Source organism: Kickxella alabastrina, assembly GCF_025024165.1.
Source record: "Kickxella alabastrina strain RSA 675 chromosome Unknown BX661scaffold_19, whole genome shotgun sequence".
Classification (NCBI taxonomy): Eukaryota; Fungi; Kickxellomycota; class Kickxellomycetes; order Kickxellales; family Kickxellaceae; genus Kickxella; species Kickxella alabastrina.
Genome location: NW_026251490.1, coordinates 235,792 through 252,847, shown reverse-complemented (window position 1 = coordinate 252,847; position 17,056 = coordinate 235,792). Strand labels below are relative to the sequence as shown.

The 17,056-nt window shown below is 46.6% G+C and overlaps 8 protein-coding genes across 8 annotated transcripts; 4 read left to right on the top strand and 4 right to left on the bottom strand.

The window, feature by feature from the left end:
• Positions 1-898: 898 nt before the first annotated feature.
• On the top strand, positions 899-3,694 carry BX661DRAFT_225912 (uncharacterized protein; the record flags this gene model as incomplete). The annotated part of the gene is made up of 4 exons (XM_051538956.1): positions 899-1,015; positions 1,179-1,322; positions 3,044-3,382; positions 3,428-3,694. The coding sequence occupies 4 exons, from the start codon at positions 899-901 to the stop codon at positions 3,467-3,469; spliced, it is 642 nt and encodes a 213-aa protein (XP_051390058.1). The 3' UTR covers positions 3,470-3,694.
• Positions 3,695-4,099: 405 nt separating this feature from the next.
• Positions 4,100-4,696, top strand: BX661DRAFT_46847 (uncharacterized protein). Its single transcript, XM_051539188.1, has 2 exons — positions 4,100-4,181; positions 4,297-4,696. Exons 1-2 carry the CDS (start codon positions 4,154-4,156, stop codon positions 4,665-4,667), a joined length of 399 nt encoding a protein of 132 aa, XP_051390057.1. The 5' UTR covers positions 4,100-4,153; the 3' UTR covers positions 4,668-4,696.
• Positions 4,697-4,749: 53 nt separating this feature from the next.
• BX661DRAFT_129566 (ribosome biogenesis protein Nop16) lies at positions 4,750-5,346 on the bottom strand (the record flags this gene model as incomplete). Its single annotated transcript, XM_051532532.1, has 1 exon — positions 4,750-5,346. A coding segment is annotated over one exon (597 nt), but the record flags the coding sequence as incomplete, so codon positions are not given.
• Positions 5,347-5,597: 251 nt separating this feature from the next.
• BX661DRAFT_199836 (uncharacterized protein) lies at positions 5,598-8,925 on the bottom strand (the record flags this gene model as incomplete). Its single annotated transcript, XM_051538358.1, has 3 exons — positions 5,598-6,002; positions 6,723-8,494; positions 8,847-8,925. 3 exons carry the CDS (start codon positions 8,923-8,925, stop codon positions 5,598-5,600), a joined length of 2,256 nt encoding a protein of 751 aa, XP_051390055.1.
• Positions 8,926-9,448: 523 nt separating this feature from the next.
• BX661DRAFT_172491 (uncharacterized protein) lies at positions 9,449-10,612 on the bottom strand (the record flags this gene model as incomplete). The annotated part of the gene is made up of 1 exon (XM_051533783.1): positions 9,449-10,612. The coding sequence occupies one exon, from the start codon at positions 10,610-10,612 to the stop codon at positions 9,449-9,451; it is 1,164 nt and encodes a 387-aa protein (XP_051390054.1).
• A 779-nt stretch (positions 10,613-11,391) lies between these two features.
• Positions 11,392-12,612, bottom strand: BX661DRAFT_185800 (uncharacterized protein). The gene has a single exon (XM_051536874.1). The coding sequence runs from the start codon at positions 12,263-12,265 to the stop codon at positions 11,795-11,797; it is 471 nt and encodes a 156-aa protein (XP_051390053.1). The 5' UTR covers positions 12,266-12,612; the 3' UTR covers positions 11,392-11,794.
• Positions 12,613-12,757: 145 nt separating this feature from the next.
• BX661DRAFT_225908 (uncharacterized protein) lies at positions 12,758-15,375 on the top strand (the record flags this gene model as incomplete). Its single annotated transcript, XM_051538955.1, has 4 exons — positions 12,758-12,997; positions 13,133-13,405; positions 13,603-14,089; positions 14,582-15,375. The coding sequence occupies exons 1-4, from the start codon at positions 12,938-12,940 to the stop codon at positions 15,373-15,375; spliced, it is 1,614 nt and encodes a 537-aa protein (XP_051390052.1). The 5' UTR covers positions 12,758-12,937.
• A 288-nt stretch (positions 15,376-15,663) lies between these two features.
• On the top strand, positions 15,664-17,055 carry BX661DRAFT_185794 (uncharacterized protein; the record flags this gene model as incomplete). The annotated part of the gene is made up of 1 exon (XM_051536873.1): positions 15,664-17,055. A coding segment is annotated over exon 1 (1,073 nt), but the record flags the coding sequence as incomplete, so codon positions are not given.
• Position 17,056: the final 1 nt, after the last annotated feature.

Genomic DNA, 17,056 nt, shown 5'->3' with positions numbered 1-17,056 from the left:
GAAAGCTCAACAATGGCTTAGAGCAACCCTGGCCTTCATTGTGAGAAGAAAAGGAGAAAAGCAAGTTTTTTATTAGTCAACACATAAAAAATTATGCCAATACTCACCCTCCTTATTCGCACTGTTACCACTGCCAAAACAAATAAAACATTGCTGCTACTTTGTTCTATTCTGGCTCAGCCTAAGCGTGAGCCTGGCAAAAGTATATTATTTTTATACAAAAAGCCACAATTATTTTTGGCTGCAAAAATCTATTCTGACTGATATCAACTTTTTCTGTATACAAATGGCCTGTCCGCCAGCGACCGTGGTTTGAAAAAAGCATTGTAAAAGTGACCGCTGATCAATATGTCCATACTTTGAAATATTATAACGGATATTCGGATATTGACAATCTTCAAACAATAATATGTGTATGAAGAAGGCATGCTTTCGCCAAAAAGGGGAATATACATGCAACGAGAAAGCCCTCTTGAAACTTGCACTCCGCTCCAGCCGAACCCGAAAGAGGACCCGAAAAGCACATTATTTTTTGTGAGGAGCAAAGAGGAGCGCACTTATTTTTGCACAGCTCAGCACAGCACAAAACAAAAAAGAGCAGAAATAAATACGACATCTCCCACCCCACTCCTTCCACCGTCTTTCATCCTTGTTTTTTTTAACATCTCAAGCAAAGTTTTCTACAACACCACCAACACCATCACCATCACCAGCACTACCCAAATATCTTGTATTTTTTAGCACACCCGCCATCCTCTCACCTTTACACTTTTTCCCGAGTGTTTTTTATTTTCGCCCAAATTATTTACCACATATATTTATAACATATCTATATTATTTTATAACATTTATTACTCCCCCACCTTTTAAGCATCTTTTTGATCTTTCCATTTTTAAAATGTCTTCTATCAGCGTTGTTTGCACTGTTATGCGCGCGATCATCGCCACACGCCGTGACCAGGATTACTCAGGCTTTGTCACACCTGCCGCTGCAACCGCTGAGGCCTTCGAAGACGTCAGCACTCATGCAGAAAAGCCAAATGCTTTGCATTACCTATCAAGCTCCTTCCAAGGCCGAGTCTGCTTTAATTGACACGCAGGCCGCACAGTTGAGCTCCGAGAACAAGCTGCTGGACAGTCAGGCATTTTAAATTGCGGCCACTTATGCTGCGGCCAAGCCCTCCCTGCGTTGCATTGTCAAGGCAACCGATGCCTTCATCTGCAAGTCTTCCACCCGCCCTGAGCTGCCGCACGCCAAGGTCCAAGCCTTGCGCCGGGTTTTTGAGGCGACTGATTCTCAGACCAACACCAGGCGCAAGAGGGTAGACACTTGCATTTATCTGGCTATATCTGCCATTGCCTAGGGTTGTGTGGCTCGCGACCGGATGGAAGCTCTTTGCAGACAGATGGCTTCTTCATGCGGAGAGCTAGACATACTTATTAGCACAATTAATGCACAAAGCACCGAGATACGCACACACCGCAATGAGCTTGCAAAGTGGCCCTCTGAGTTGGTCGCTCTGCAAGTCAAGCTGACATTGCGTGCAGAATAGGCGGAGGCGATCTGCGCAGCTGGTCAGAGCTCGGTTGGCAACAGTGCATCATAGCACAAATGCCGCTGCCAGTAGGGTTGTTTTTGGATAGTCGGCACAAGTGCACAAAGAACGATGGCCGCTGCTAACCACCAGCAATGATGGGCAAGACACTTCCCAAGATTCATTGACGACGGCGCAGGCACCTGTGTATGGAAGCCGTACCGGATACTATGTTAATGCCGAATCAACCCTCACATTTACGAACCATAGAACTTTATCTTTTCAGTTTTCATTTTCTTTCTTACCTTTAAATTTAAAGATTCTAAAAAATAAATAAAACTAAACTAAAAGCACTTAGCGTACCCACAAATCAACAATATGGTGTTTTGATCTATGATAGCATGGGATGCGTTATATGGCGGGTGACCAAACGGTCAACAGTTAGTATGGCTCTAATATCCTAACTGAGCCTAGTGTTTAGCTATGTCGGTTTGCTAGCATTTTGGTTAGCTGATTTAAAGCCAAAACGCAATGTTGTTTTGGCATTAATTTAAAATAATACACGAGCGTAGATATATACGCGTGCAGTATGGTATTTCTTTTTATTCCTTCACGCTATGAATAAAGCTATATTATAATAAAAGGGGGGCGGTGGGGGCACTACTGTAGTGGTAGTGTTAGAAAGATGGGGTGTTAATTTTTGAAGATTTTTATTATCAATGGAATCAAAAGCATAGCTGAGGTCAACCTCATCTTATATATATGCCTTGTTGCCTTTATTGTTCACTTCACCAATTGTGCACTCCATTGGCAATAACTGTTTTTTCTGCGGGCAGACTGGTGTCTTGGCATCTCAAGACTATGCTCTTTGCATATGCACGTTCGAGCATATGCATTATAGAATGTAGGGGTATATCAGGGTGTCATTATTGTGTCCCCTGATTTGATCTTGTATGGCACTATCAATGCCCTGTTAATTGTCATGTTGGGGTTAAGAATCGTGAAACGAGTCTTCATCGACATCCACTTCCATACCATCAGGGTACTCAACAAATAAAGCTATATATATTATTTATTTATATTTTTCCATGAGTAGTAATATCACAATCATTTACAATCATTTACGAGTGTTACAGCCGCACGAAGAATACAACAGCCAGTACTAACAATGAGGTGAGTATTTAGCAGCGTATTAACCACCGTTTTAAACCGCATCCCCAACAGCCAGCTATAATGTCAGAGCAGTATTGAGCGCAAGGGTGTGGTCAAATAGTCAATGTTTGATCTTTTTGAAACCAGCTTTAACTACAAATAGGAGTCGGTGAAAAGAATGCATAATGAAATGCAGTATTTTCAGCAAGCAATTTTTCAGCAAACTGTGAAGCAAGCGACTGAACTATTGTCTTTTCAATTTGCAATAGTAGCGTCTGCGACCACCCCAAAATTAAAATAGACTAAATAACAACAACTTTTTTCCACCAAGCCTGCACCTTGAATCCGATGCTGAGGATGAGCAGTCGAGCAATAATAACAGCTGCGAGCACACAAACAGTGAGTTTGCCAGCATAATGGACAGTTGCAAGTCGCAGATGCGCAATCTGCAGGATGCTGCAAAGAACCCCGACAGTGAGGCTGCCCGCCACAGCCGCCATCTGTGCAATCGCCACAACTGGCGTCTCCGCCACAGCCGCTCTAGAAGAGCACAGCGCCTAAGCAAGGATAATACCCCTGTTTCTGGCTCAGTTCAAGCTCCAGCTCTCAAGACACAACCCGATGATTCTGAGAACATAGCGGCAAAAGAGCACAGTCAGCACAATCAAGGGCTACATTTGGGGCCAGCGCAACATGTGTGAAGCGCAGTAAATTATTGAATATCTGCGCACATGAACCAGATCGCCAACGACCTCGAGCTAGTGCACCAGGACTACAACTAAAATTAGTGCAATCTCCAGCCGTCCTTTGTCCCAGATCGCAGGGGAAATTTTAGGCTGGTCTGCAATGGCAGCAACAAATAATTTCACGAGTACCAGGTGGCCATACAAAACTTTTAACCAAGCTCGGTGCTGTCGAGAGCTTGGGGGCCGATGCCGCCATGTGCAGCAAGAGGAAAAGCGTAGTGAAAAATTCGGGGCCAAGTCAGATTGCTTTGGATCGCTTTGTGGCCAACCAGTAGACTGATATAAGCAAACAACAGCACTTTATGTCATTTTTTCATTAATATCACAAAAGTAGTCTGTTAGTATTGTATGACCACACGCAGCTATCGTAAATATATTGTAAATTCCAATGTCGTGCAGTAATACCTCCGGCATAGGTCATAATACAAATATTATTAATTTATATACTTGAACATGTCCATTGTTATGTTAATCATGCGTAACGTCGCATCACAAGTGTTTGAAAGTGATACTTTTTTTTAGCTGAATCAATATGTTACCAGATGACAATGTTTTATAGACAGAGTCAGGTCGACATGATCATATTCTTGCCAAACCATAGTTTGCTGGTCGTAGAATTAGTTTTCAATTATTTCCCAATTTTAAATAAATAAATTACAAAACAAATAAATATTCAATGTCTTATTTCAGCTTCCATTTAACACATATCCTTATCCAAGTATGACTGAAGGACTGTCCTATATATTCCGTAAGTATTATAAACATTAAAAGCAATCAAGTACGCACAACTGCCAACTTTTTTTTCCTGACAAAAATACTAACCACCACTAACGCCACCATAAAAAATGCTTACAATCTATTAGAGACTGCGGCAGGATTTATTCTCACAGCACTCTGCTGGGGCTTCACCAACCCATTCATCAAGCGCGGATCCAAGGGCCTCGAATCAATCAAGCGACCGACGTGGCTCTCGCAGACCTTAGCCGAAACTTACTTTTTGTTTACAAACTGGAAATACCTTCTCCCTTTACTCCTGAACTTGAGCGGGTCCGCAGTCTACTATTACACTCTGAGCTCTGCCGAAATAACCATTGCAGTGCCAATAACCAACTCCTTGGCTCTCATATTCACTATTCTCTCGGGAATGCTTCTCGGAGAACCATCTCCGACGCGTAAGGAGCTCACAGGGATGTTTTGCATAGTTTCAGGCGTAGCCCTTTGTATTACCTCTTAATAGAAAACCCCTTGAGGAAAAAAAGGAGGATAATAGGAAGTAAAATAAAAAAACATAATTATTGGATTTTTGATTTCTCGACCAAGTACTGTTGGATCTTCTTCTTGATCTGCTGTTTTGGCAACTGTTGTCTGTTAAGCTTCCTGTCCCAGAACATGGCGTCGTAGTTTTCGCCATGGGCATCAATCATGTCCTGCAGTGCGCGTCTGCCGCCCTCCGACATCCACCGTTCCTTAGGCTCATCACCATGGGTAGCCCAATCCTCCAGTCTCCGCGCACCATCCATCTTGGGCTCCACCTTATCCGCCTCATAATCACTATCCAGGGGATCCTCCTCCTCACCAACAATAACATTTGTCACATTGCCTTCTTCATCGCGCTCAATTATACCGTATCCCTTGGGAATTGCCTTCCGGATCTCCTTCTCTGTCATCTCCTTCTGCTCTTCGCCCTCATCTTCTCCTGAGGTGTCGGTGGGTTTGGCGTAGAGATCCTGTACGACTCCTCCTTTGATGCCGTTGAGGCGGGATTGGAGTCCCATCTTTTTGTAGTTTTCGGTCACTGTGAGACCCCGGTCCCATTGGTCGCGGAGAAGCGGGTGTCCTGTGTATTTGATCTTGCGAGCCTTACCCGCAGTTCTGCGTGTGGTCTTGAGCTTTGGGTTGCGAAGCTTCTTGCGAGCAATGGGGCGAACCATGGTTTAAAAAATAATGTATAGTTTTTTTTCAAAAAAGAAAAAAAGTAAAGGGAGGGGAAATGAGTGTGGGTGAGGTTTGTTAGATTTCTAAAAGGTAAAATAATAAAAATAAGGAGAGAAGGGGGGAAAAAATAATAATAAGGGTACCAACTTTGTGCGCTGCATACAGGAAGCAAAAAAAATAGAAAAAATAGAAAAAGAAAAAAAGTTGGTTGATTTTCTGCTTGATCAAATCACAGACCCAATGACTTTCTCACAATCTCCTCAACCACCGCATCATACTGCTTTCTATCATCTCTCCACATCTTGCTCGCATCCACATTGGCGCCGCTCTCATCATTAGGCTCGGCAATCATACTGAGGACCGACAACAGGATTTTCTCGACGCTCTGCACAGGGCTCCATCTCTCAGAGCTGCTCTCATAGTGGTTGGGGTCGTCGCCCGGTGGGTGCAGGATGGAGATGCAAACGACGCCATTCGAGTACACGTTGGGGTGGAACATGGGGCAAGTAAACTTCATTGTGGGTGGGTTCAGAGGGTAGTCCTTTGGGAACGTCAGGGTTGCTGTGAATATGCCGCCCTCGAAAGGCGTGTCTGGTGGGCCGGATATTACAGCCTCCCACTCGAAAAAGTTGTCCTCGGAAATAGGTCCTATAGAAAAATAAAGTGTAGAAAAAGGCTGTGTTGTGCGATGGTCAGTGCAAAGTATGGTTTTTTTTGGTACTCAGTGCTGCCGTTCGTTACTCGTCATGGCGATATGTATATGCGTTACCTGCAGTAATTCCCTCGGGCGAATGCAACGACAACTCTACAAGAAAAATATTGCGACACAAAAAAGGGGGGGGAGGAGAGCTGTAGCAAAAAAGAAAAGAAAAAAGGTTAGTGTAGTTCCGTACTTGTTGCTTGTGTCGCGATGAAGAAGCATGCTTCGGTATGTGTGCATGCACGTGTGACGCGAGAGGGAGGTAAATGCTGGGCTTTCAAGCGTCAGGAATGCCGAATTACAAACCTCTGTATTCTGTCATCAGCCTTTTCAGGGCCGTCGAACCGCCGCTCTTGTACATGGAATAAAAATCAGAAATTGGTGTTGTGGAAATTTCAAACAGAAATTAAATATAAAAATAAAAGGTGAGGGAGAGAGAGAGAAATAAATAAATGAAATCATAATTCGCGCCCTCTCCGTCATCAACATATGCGCACGCGAGAGATATTCTCATTTTTATTTTTTATTTTCTAGAGCTTGAATGAATAAAAAAAATCGAAATAAATATAATAATAAAAAAGCCACCACTCAAATATTCCACATACAAAAGCCTTTTTTCCCTCTTTTTCTCTCCTTTTTTTATCGCTGGAACACGCCGCGCAAGTATGCCAAATAGTCGTAGCCATCGGCGGAAAGTTCAGACCTCGGCATAGCGCGAACCAAATACGCAATCGACGGCGGCGACAGCTCAGACATTCTCAAATCAGCCTCTGTAACATGCTCCTTGTCCCCAGCAATAACGCTAAACGACTGCAGCAGCTGCTCAGGCGTCGTCTGGTCCTCGGTTAATTCAACCATGAAGCGAATATACACTTCGAAGGAAATATACTCCGAGCCACACGACAGCTGGTCATACAAAGCAGCGAACTCATTGTCCGAGAACAAATGGCCCAGGCTGTCCAATGCCGCGCGGAACTCCACGTCATTCAGAACATTGGTGCCGTCGCGGTCAAAGTAACGGAAGGTGGCGTCGAACTCCTCCAGCTGCGCGGGCGTCAGGTTCGTCATGTTGCGGACGACGGATTGGTTTTCGATAAACCGCGCCTTTTTCTCCAGCGCCTTCATCATCATGCCCGAGTCATACTCGAGGTCGCCGACGGAGTACACCGTGTAATCGTGCTCGTCAATGTTCGCGCGGCTGCATTGCAGCTCGAGCTCCGCCAGGCGGCGCAGGGCGGCGGAAAGCGGCCGCGCCCTGGTGATCAGCCCATTGACAGTATCCAGCTGATCGTCCAGGCCACCACTAAGCGCCGCCAGCTCATTCGAAATGCCATTAAGCGCCGCCTGAATACCATTCGCCTCGGCGCCGTACTTGCGTTGGAGCAAATCGCGGGATTCGCGAATATACTGGTTGATGGCCTTCCTATGGCGCACCTCGCTAGCAGCTAGCTCATTCCACGCAGCCTCGAGGTCGCGCGGCGCCAGCCCGGGCTTTGGCACGAAGGGGGCGAGGTTGTACGTCACCCGCTTGGTCTGGATATTGCCCAGCAGGGTGTCCAGCTCAAGCTTCTCATTCGTCCATGCCCGCTTTGTCCCAGCCTTATACTCGTTGAAGGCGTCTGAGTGTGCACGCGCGCCAGCATACACGGGTTCGAACCGCGCGCGCCGCCATTCCTCCTGCTTCGCATGTACTGCGGCGATCAACTGGCCAACGCGCACCTCGTAGTCGTGCTGCAGGTCGAAGACCGACTGCATGACGTCGGCGAACTTGCCCAGCCGCCTGCCGGCAGTCTCCGCCTTACTCAGGGACGAAAACGCGTGGAAATACTGCGCCACGTAGGTCATTACCGAGCGCTCATCCGGCTTATTAACGTCGCAGACGTCTTCGACATCGAGGAGCTTGGGGATACCGAGGTGGCGCTCGGCGACGTCAAAGGCCAGGGCAGTGTTTCCGCGCATGTCCTCCTTGTCCAGCGCATGGTAGTCCAGGAGATCAGGCCGGTGCCTGTGGATAAGCGCGCAGAACGCAAGCCCGCTTTGCCAACTGTAGGAGAAATTCTGCACGTTTACCTCCTTATATGATGCAGTCTTGCGCTGACACCAGAGCAGGAGGCCGTCCATGGCGCTCAGCCCTTCTTCGCTGATATCTTCGATGGTAAAGCGCAGGATGATTATCCAGATCATCCCGAGAATCAGCTTGGGGTTGGAGTCAACGATGTCTTCGGCGCCGATGTTCGTCAGGTTGATGCTGCGCGAGCGGATGTAGTCGAGCGCGAGGTTGACGTTTTCGACCTTTTGGATACGCATGCGGGGGTTGCGGTTGAAGCGACCGAGGGAGGCATCGCCGATTATTTCCAAAAGATGGATTAGCGCTGTGCCGTCAGAAAAATCTGTACAAATGTTGTTGAGGGGCGCCAGGGAGTGCTCTGCAAGACGCGCATTGACCCTATTAAAGCATTAGTGCCGATGGGTGTGATGTTTTTAATAAGCGTAAATTTTTTTAAGTGAAATGGTGAAATAGGCACGGAAATACAGTGAACGAATGTAGTTAGTATTTTTTTTAAAAAAAAACTTTTGCTTACCATTTTGTGAATGCTAAATTGGTGTTTGGGAAAGGAAAAAAAACAGAAAATTATAGTAAACAAATACAAGGGCGATTTTGGCAAGAGAGTTGGGAATGTTAGTACCAAGTGTAAACAAAAAAACATACAACAAAAGCCATCATTGGCTGTCTTTTTGTTTTTGGTTATCTATACAAGCTTTTGGTTATAAACGTACTCTTGGACTGCACAGTCTCCCAGGTCTTGTCAGCAGCTGGAAGCGAGGTAGACGAGTTGCGTGCATTTCCGCCAGGCATAGCACAAAGCATAATAATAAGTTTAATAAGTTTAATAAAACAAGTAAAATAAAGAAAGAAAAAGAAAAAGCAATTAGGCGTTAAATTGTGTGTGTAAAAAAACGCTTTATGTTTTTGAGAATTGAAAAAAAGAGCAGAGATTTGAATGCAAATAGTATTAATAAGTATAAAAAATATCACAGAGAGAAAGAAGAGAAAAAAAAAGAGGAAAGCGGAAAAAGAAAGACAGGGAGGGAAGGGGGGGAGGATGACCGATTCTCGAGAGTTTTTAACCTCCCTTTCTCATGGACCTATAGTGTGGGCATAAATATGTACCCAATCCAGCAATCAAGCATGGCGACATGATAAAAGAAAAAGTGCTCAAGCTGAACCTGTCCTTGCGTGACACAGATCTGCACCTCTCTTTTTTCTCCCACCTCCTTCATGTCTACTTTGCATTCCAATGTTTTATTTGTCCTTATAATAACAAGAACAATAACAATAACAAAATAGCAAAAATAACAAAAATATTTCCATGGTCCTATTATGCCTTTCGAAGCATAGCAGCCATTGTTTCGGTGTACAGGCAGTTGCGCGAGCACAGGCGCACGCGAAAGGGTACTGGGCGCACAAGCAACGGCGGAAACGGAGCCCACACTATAACTTCCGCAGCAGGCGCCAGAAACCACCCCCTGCAGCTCGCACACAAATGTCCCTCGGGCAAAGCTAAATGCTGCGCCCTCAACGCCGACAAAACCCCGTCGCCAGAATTCTCCACCGCAGGGCCCACGATCCGACCAAGCACTGGGCGCGTGGACTCCAGGCACTGGGCCAGCTGGTGCTTCAGCGCAGCCAGCTGCGGCCGGGTCAACCGGCGAGCAGCCAAATCGCTGAGCCTCGGTACCCCGGCGTTAGCCACGCTGAGGGTGTACGGCCATGCTTCGGTGCTCAGATGGAGGGCATTGGGCCATGCGTCGGGTGGGTTGTCCAGGGGGTTGCTGACCACCGAGAGGATCTGCAGGTTCTGCAGCCGTGTGAGTTCCAGAGGGAGCGTCCGCAGCCGATTATTAGCCACCGAGAGCTCGCGCAGGGCGCGCAGGTTGGCGATCTCCGGCGGCAGATGCGCAATACGGTTATTGGAGATAATAAGCGTCGTCAGGTTGGTCAGCTCGCAGGCCGCCAGCGGGAAGTGCGCCAGCCGGTTGGAGCTCAAAGTCAATTGCAGGTCTATGGCCAGGGTGTGGCCGGGAGTCAATACCACGAGGTCCTTTAGCTCCGCCAGCTCATCCGGCACGGCGTCCAGTCCGAGGTCGCTCAGATCAATGTGTGATTCGCCGATCTCTACGGACTCGCGGATTATCCCTAGCGCCGTCTGCAATGCCGCCTTGGACACCTGCGTGCGCCGCTCAATGGCCTCAGGAGCCTCTGCGTCGTCCGAGCCGTCTTGGAAGAAGAGCCGTCGCCGGATACGCCGCGGCGCAGAGCCGCACCCCTGGTCTGGCCCCGAGAGCCGCTTACGCCGCGGCGAAAAGTGCTGGTACGGCGTGCTGCCCAGCGGACTGCCCAATAAAGGGCCGCTCGTGTAGTGTTGGTCGTGGTGGTCGTGGTGGTAGTGGTGTGGAAGAAGCTCGGACGAAATGGTGTAGCCGCCGGCGTTCTGACGCTGCCAGTCCTGTTGGTCGGGTGTCTGGTTGCCTGGATGCTGCATTGAGTGCGCGCGCTGTAACATTTGGTAGCGGTGTGCCTCAGGCGAAATTCTTGGAAACCCCATCATGCTTGCGTTGCGCGATGCCATTGGCTGTGGCGATGGGAACAATCCTGTGCGTGGTGTGCGTGGTGTGCGTGGTGTGCGCTGGCCAGCTGCTGCCTGAGTTGCTGCTGCTGCTGCTGATGGCGGCGGCGGCGATTGTGGCAGTGGGGGTGTGCCTGATGGCCCGGGTTTGTTGTAGAAGCTCATCAACGATGCATGAAATATATAGGAAGTAAAAAATACAAGCGCCTTGGTGCGTTATTCGAAGTTACTGCCGCTGGTAACTACAATGAAGAGTGTGAAGAGCAGGACAGGTTGAAGAACACAAAAGTAACTGGCGTGGGGGGGGCGTTTACAAGAAATAAAGAAATACTACAACTGAGTGAGTGGATGGGATGGGTTGAGAAAAGAAGAACAAATGAAAGAGATATGAAGAGCTTCCTTTAAAAGTTTGTTTGGGAAGAAAAAGAAGAAAAAGAGCAACCCTTGTTTGTTCTCCGCATCGGCCTGAATTATCCGCTGCCCGCTCAGCTGATTCCTCGCACTATTTTCTCAGGCTCTGTTTCTTTGTCCAACACGAAAAAAGACGAAAAAAATAGTGTGTTCACACGCGTATTTATTTTCCATTTTTTCTCGATACGAATCCTCCACACCTCAGATAAATTGAAAAGCACACATTTTATTAAAAAGCTGATTGGCTGTGAACGTACGAGAGCAGACAAGAAAAATCGAAAAATAAGAAATTTGGTTTCGATTTTTCAAGTGACGCAGTTAGGGTGGATTAAATTTTTTCTGGTTGCTTTATTAACCCCCTTATGAGGACAGCATGGATATGGTAAAATGCCAAGGGGCCACCTGAGCTCTAGCTTAGCCCGCACCGAAGTGCGTCTACTTCTCGGTTAGGGCGGATTGCAAAAAACATGAGGGTTGGGGTCAAAGCCATCCAAGGATTCGACCACAAGCACTCGTGGCTTCAAGTGTAACGAGATGTGATCCTTTTTGTATGGGCTGGGGAGGGATTGTCGTCGAGTAACCTTTATTTTCCCTCTGGTGTATTGCAACGCATACACATATGGAAATTACAAAAAAAGGATTTTGAGCAAAAAGCTACGTTTATCAAGTAACCATTACATTAGCATTTCAAAACCCGCACGCAAGCTCGTAACTCCTGGCCACAGCAGCCAAGTACACTTTTGCCAGCACGGCCAGACAGCGCATTGCAAACGCAATAGTTTTAATCTCGTGGACATGCTCCAGACAGTACTCCATTGACATCGGGTTGGTTGTCATTGCCACTTCGCACCGCTCGAAATCAGTCATCCTGAGCTCGCTCTCGTATGGAATGCACGCGGCGTAGATGAAAATGTCTGCAAAAACCGCCATTGCGAACCAGTGCACGTGGCCGAGGTCGCGCTTGTGCTGGCCGTAGAGGAGCGCCGCCGAGGATACGGCCATCCAAAGACTGTAGAGTGCCCAGGGGCTGCGGAACCCCGTGGCGAGGCTGAGCAAGTGCCATGAGAGCAACGCTGTGGCGGCTAGAAGTGTCCCGGGGCCCAGGGGGATGCAGCCGAAAATGCTTTTTGGCTTTGGAAGCAATAGCTCGCGCAGCATGCTTTTGATTTTTTCTTTTGTGTATTGAGCGACAAGTGTGAATAAGGGGGAGGAGAGGGCGCACGGTTACAATAAGGCTGTCGGGCTCTATTGGACTTTCAAGCAACGTCTTGTCCTTTGTCTTTTTTCTTTGCGCTCAAATATAGAAAGAGAGCGAGAGTTCTTAAAAATACAAATAAAGACCAGTTGGCTTTATTTTTTTTGTCAGTTACCAACAGCAGAAAAGAAGAAAAGAAATATGAAAAAAGAGCAGAGCAAAATCGGGCTTTTAAATTTCAATAAATTGCTTCTACAAAAAGAAGAGTAAAAAATCCACCTCATCCAAATCCAACCACCCCCCACCTTTTTTTGATGTTCGTGGGGGCGTGGAGCAAAAACGAGAAGGGGGAGAGGGGGGAAGACAATTTAAAATTTGGCAACTGCTAAATACAAAAACAAAAATAAATTGCCCGGCCTTATTCCTTTTCTTTTCTTTTTCTTTTTCTTTTTTTCAAGACACGCTTTTTTATTTTCTTCTTTTCTCCTCACCTCTTTTGTTGCATTTCCTTTCTACGAATTTAATTTCTGTTCACATTTATCTTTTTATTACTCCAATTCCCGACCACTAGTTCTTACAAATACAAAACACGCAAGCACATACAATACATACAATACATACTCAAAACACAAACAATGACGAACACAGCTTCGTCTGCCATGCCACTTCCAGCAAAGGAAATAATACTGTCACAGGTACATATTTTTCTTAATTACATTGAATTTCAAAACCTCTGATACCACAATAATGCAGCACTGCAAGAGTCAATTTTAACCTGTATAAAAAACAAACTGCGTTCTTTTTATTTTCTCGACTTTATTATATTATAGCCTGTCGCATCGATGACAGATAGTAGTAAGCTACCGGCGCTAACGTTTTCACCGTCAACCAAATTCACAGGCCTTTCGGTTTCACGTCAGAGGTCACATCAGTCGCAGCAGGACTCGGAAGGCGCAGAGAGTGACTCTGATGATTTGCCAAGTGGCCAGCTAGACAGTGCCATGAAACGCATGTACCGCGATAAAGCGCGCGATGCCATTAAGAAGGAGCAGGTCCATATGGAAGGCTTTTTGTACAAAAAGTCGGGCGGAGGTGCCAGCAAGGTAAGTACATAAAATCCGGCATTTATAGTTTGATGCCAATGTCTCCCTTTTGTTTGTTTACCTAAAAAAAACCCGTATTCTTATTGCACAGAAAAGCTTGTTTTTATTTTAAAAAATCAACAAGCGGAAAAAGAAATCATATTCTGTATATATATGCTCTAAATAAAATTATAATTGTTATTTCTATTTCTCTTTAGACTTGGAACAAAAGGTGGTGTGTGCTTCGGTCACAAGCCCTGCTGATCTACAAGCGGTTCAGCGAGGACAAGCTTAAGCGCATAGTTCGTGTCGAAGAAATAGTTGATGTTCGCACTATCGAGCGCCGCAACCACTCTTTTGTTTTTGAAATCGAAACCCCCGACCGCAGCTTTTTCTTTGAGGCATCGAGTGAACAGGAAATGCTTTTGTGGATCGGACGCATACGCTCTGTGGTCACTGCATTTAACAACAACAATAGCAGTGCTAGCAGCAGTATTAGGCATTCCTTGGAGAGCCTTGAGTCTCGCCGTCAATCTGACGAGCAGCAGCAGCAGTTTGCCAATACATTGAGGGTTTCGTCGTCACCGCCGCCACCACCGAAGGACTGTGGCGAGCCGTATTTCATGTCTTTGCCGTCTGCTGGAAGTCGTCGCAGCCAGATCAGCGTCAGAGCGGCAAATTCACTGTTTGCACCGGCTGTTGAAGGTAACTAAACATTTGTGTATATTTTTACTCATTTTTCTGAGGGGGGGGCAACTATGTGTGTTTGTGTTAGAGCGGGGTGGATATATTGGTGCGCTATGCTATTTTTCTTTCTCTATCTCCCCGCCTCGCCCACCCACCTCCACCTTCCAAAATTGCACTTTGTGCTATTTTTTTTCGCATGACCACCAAACATCCGGGAATGCTCTCCTGATTTTCGCAGATTTTCCACATGTTTTGAAAAAGCAAAAAAAAACAATGGCGTGAAAGAAACATACAAACAATAAGTGGGGAGGCGTGGATTGACACATGCCATGTCCACATGTATCCGTGTCATCACAAACAGCGCAATTTAATTAACCTTCATTATTCTTTTTAAATCGCTTGATTTCCGTTTGATGTTTATAGAATCAAAACACGCCATCCCGAATATGTTGAAACGGAGCTCGCGTTCAGACCTTGCCTTAAAATCAGCAAGAACATCAGCAGAGACAGGCGGTCTGTGCGCGCCACTTGGTCTGCGCATCGACACGCCGCGAACACTATCCAAATCACACGGTGCGTTTGTGCAGTTTGCGTCAGACACAAGCGAATCAGCAGCTGTATTGCCGCCAGGCATTGGCCCAGAGCACGAGCCAGCGCCCATTGAAGATCTCGAGGAGGATGAGGAGCCAGACTTCAACGTCGACCAGCGGCGCGAAATCGAAAAGCGACTGATTGAGGACCGCGTCATCCTGCGCGGTTTCCTCCTGAAGCAGGATAAACTGCGGCAATGGCGTCGGCGCTGGTTCGTTCTCCGGCAAAACACCCTGTCCTATTATCATAATGAGAAGGAATACGAGGTGAAGCAGATTCTCAGACGCGATGACGTGTATGATATCAGAGGCCCCGACCCTTCGACTGCTAAGGCGCGATCATTGCGGCGCACGTATTTTAAAATAGTCACGGAGAAGCGCAACTATTGGTTGGCGCATGATGATGCTGGGAAGGCGCGCGAGTGGTTTGCCGTTTTGGTTCGGTGGCAGGAGGGCGCGGATGTCAGTCCGATTTCTATCAGGCAGTCGATATCGGCACAGCATGCGGTTGGTGGTATTGCCATGGAGAACACTGTGGGCCCGCCGAGGTCTACTCCGAATACGGGTTTGCCGCATTCGCAGCCGCAGCTTGGTGCGAATGGATCGTTTATGCAGCAGTTGGAGCTTTCAATGTCAAAACTCGGACAGAACAGACTTTCCATCGGTGGAATTGGTCGCCCGTCTGGCGGCAGCGGCATGCCAAAGGACTTATAAAATTTTTATGTTCAAAAAATTCATTTTCATTTTTTTTTTAAAAAAAAAAAAAACTGTATCTTTTACTGCCACTGTTGTTTTCGATTGCATTAGGTTTTCTCTTTTGATAGTTATATTTAATTTTAATCCATTTTTCCCGTATACTTTATAATATTGAAACGTTTCAAAATATCAATACAATTTTTTAAATTCGTATTGAACACAGTCAGGTGATAGATAACATTCTGAATCGCACAAGAAAAAATTTCGTGAATTATGCGAGATGATATTTTATTTATCGAACCGAGAACACGCTGAGAACAGTCCAAAATAACATTCTTATCTATTTTCCCTTTACAAATATTTAATTTCATATCCACCTCTTTACTATTAAGCCTTTTTTAAATAAAAAAAACATGTCTGACAGCGGGGCAGTCAACAGAAGCAGCAGCAGAAACAGCGCCGATCATCCTGGCAATAATGCACAGAACATAAAACCCGCACCAACCACACATAAGAAAAAGTTTCAAAGACGGCCACCGACCCGTGAATACCTGCAACAAAACTACGAGCAAAATCTAATGGGCGCATCCGCCGGGTTCTTTGGCGCAATCTGGGCCGGATGGATAATGGGCGAGTACTTCTCCACCACATTCATCACTCTAAGCTACCCAAATCTAGACCATGATGGTCGGTATCATTTTGGCCCCAAGGATATTGCGCTCGCAGTGTTTATTGCTTCCAAAATGATTTTTATCAGGGCATGGTTTTTTAGATACTTTTTGCGGAACCTCCAGAGTATGCTCTTGCGCAGCAATGGCGGGGGTGCAGAGTTTGTGGTGAAACAGGAGGTGGCTGAGTTGTGCGCTACTGCGGTTACGCGTCTGAGCTCCTTGATCTTGTCCCTTTGCGTAGCCACGTGGCGTGTATCAGCGGATACCACAGAGAGCGCGGATATGGGGGTTGGTTTTGCAATCAAGGTGTTTGTGCTTGTGCAGTGCGCTGCTCGACTGGCCGGGATTATTGTTGAGCTGCTCGAGGGCGAGGATACGGATGGGCATTATGCGCGAATTGCATCCCTGTACTTGACCAGCGGCGTGCTGGTGTCCGCCGGTATGCTGGGTAACCCCGGGTTTGCTGGGTTTGCTGCGGTGGTGGTTGGGGCAGTGGATATTGGGCCGCTGGTGGAGGCTGGCTTGGGGATTGCCAGGACGCTGGGGTGCGAGCTAGAGGAAGGCTGTGTCGGGTGCGTATGCCGTGTGTTTATGGTAGCGGTGTCTGGGGCTTCAGCAGCAACTCTTTGTTGGCTTTTTCACAATGTTGGAGTGTCGGATATGGTCAGTTTGGCGGGATTGCATATGGTGGTTGGCGGCTCTGTGGCTGGGCTCGTGCTGCTGGGCATATGGCACACGTGGACGTTGATTGTTGGCCGCGCAGGCGTTGTTAAGACTAATACGCTATCGGTTGCGGATGATCTGAAGAAAACTAAATGACTTTGGGCCTGCAATATTTGGTTTATTAGAAGAAAAAAAACCTTGTAAACCGGATATATTTGTTATATTCAATAAGTGTTGCAGACCGGATTTTGAAAGAAAAGCCCTGATCCTTGTGAGAATTCATCGGCTTTTATTAATGTTTCGGTTTTTCATGGTTATTTTTTTCTTTCTGTGTTCAATGGACAAAGTCAATACAAGAAACTAGG

What these genes read in the sequence shown, in the direction of transcription:
- BX661DRAFT_46847 (XM_051539188.1), top strand. Translation starts at nt 4,154, where the DNA reads ATGACTGAAGGACTGTCCTATATATTCC. An exon ending in AGGACTGTCCTATATATTCC is followed by an intron (nt 4,182 to 4,296) that starts GTAAGTATTATA and finishes ACAATCTATTAG; the next exon opens with AGACTGCGGCAGGATTTATT.
- BX661DRAFT_185800 (XM_051536874.1), bottom strand. Translation starts at nt 12,265, where the DNA reads ATGCTGCGCGAGCTATTGCTTCCAAAGCCAAAAAGCATTTTCGGCTGC.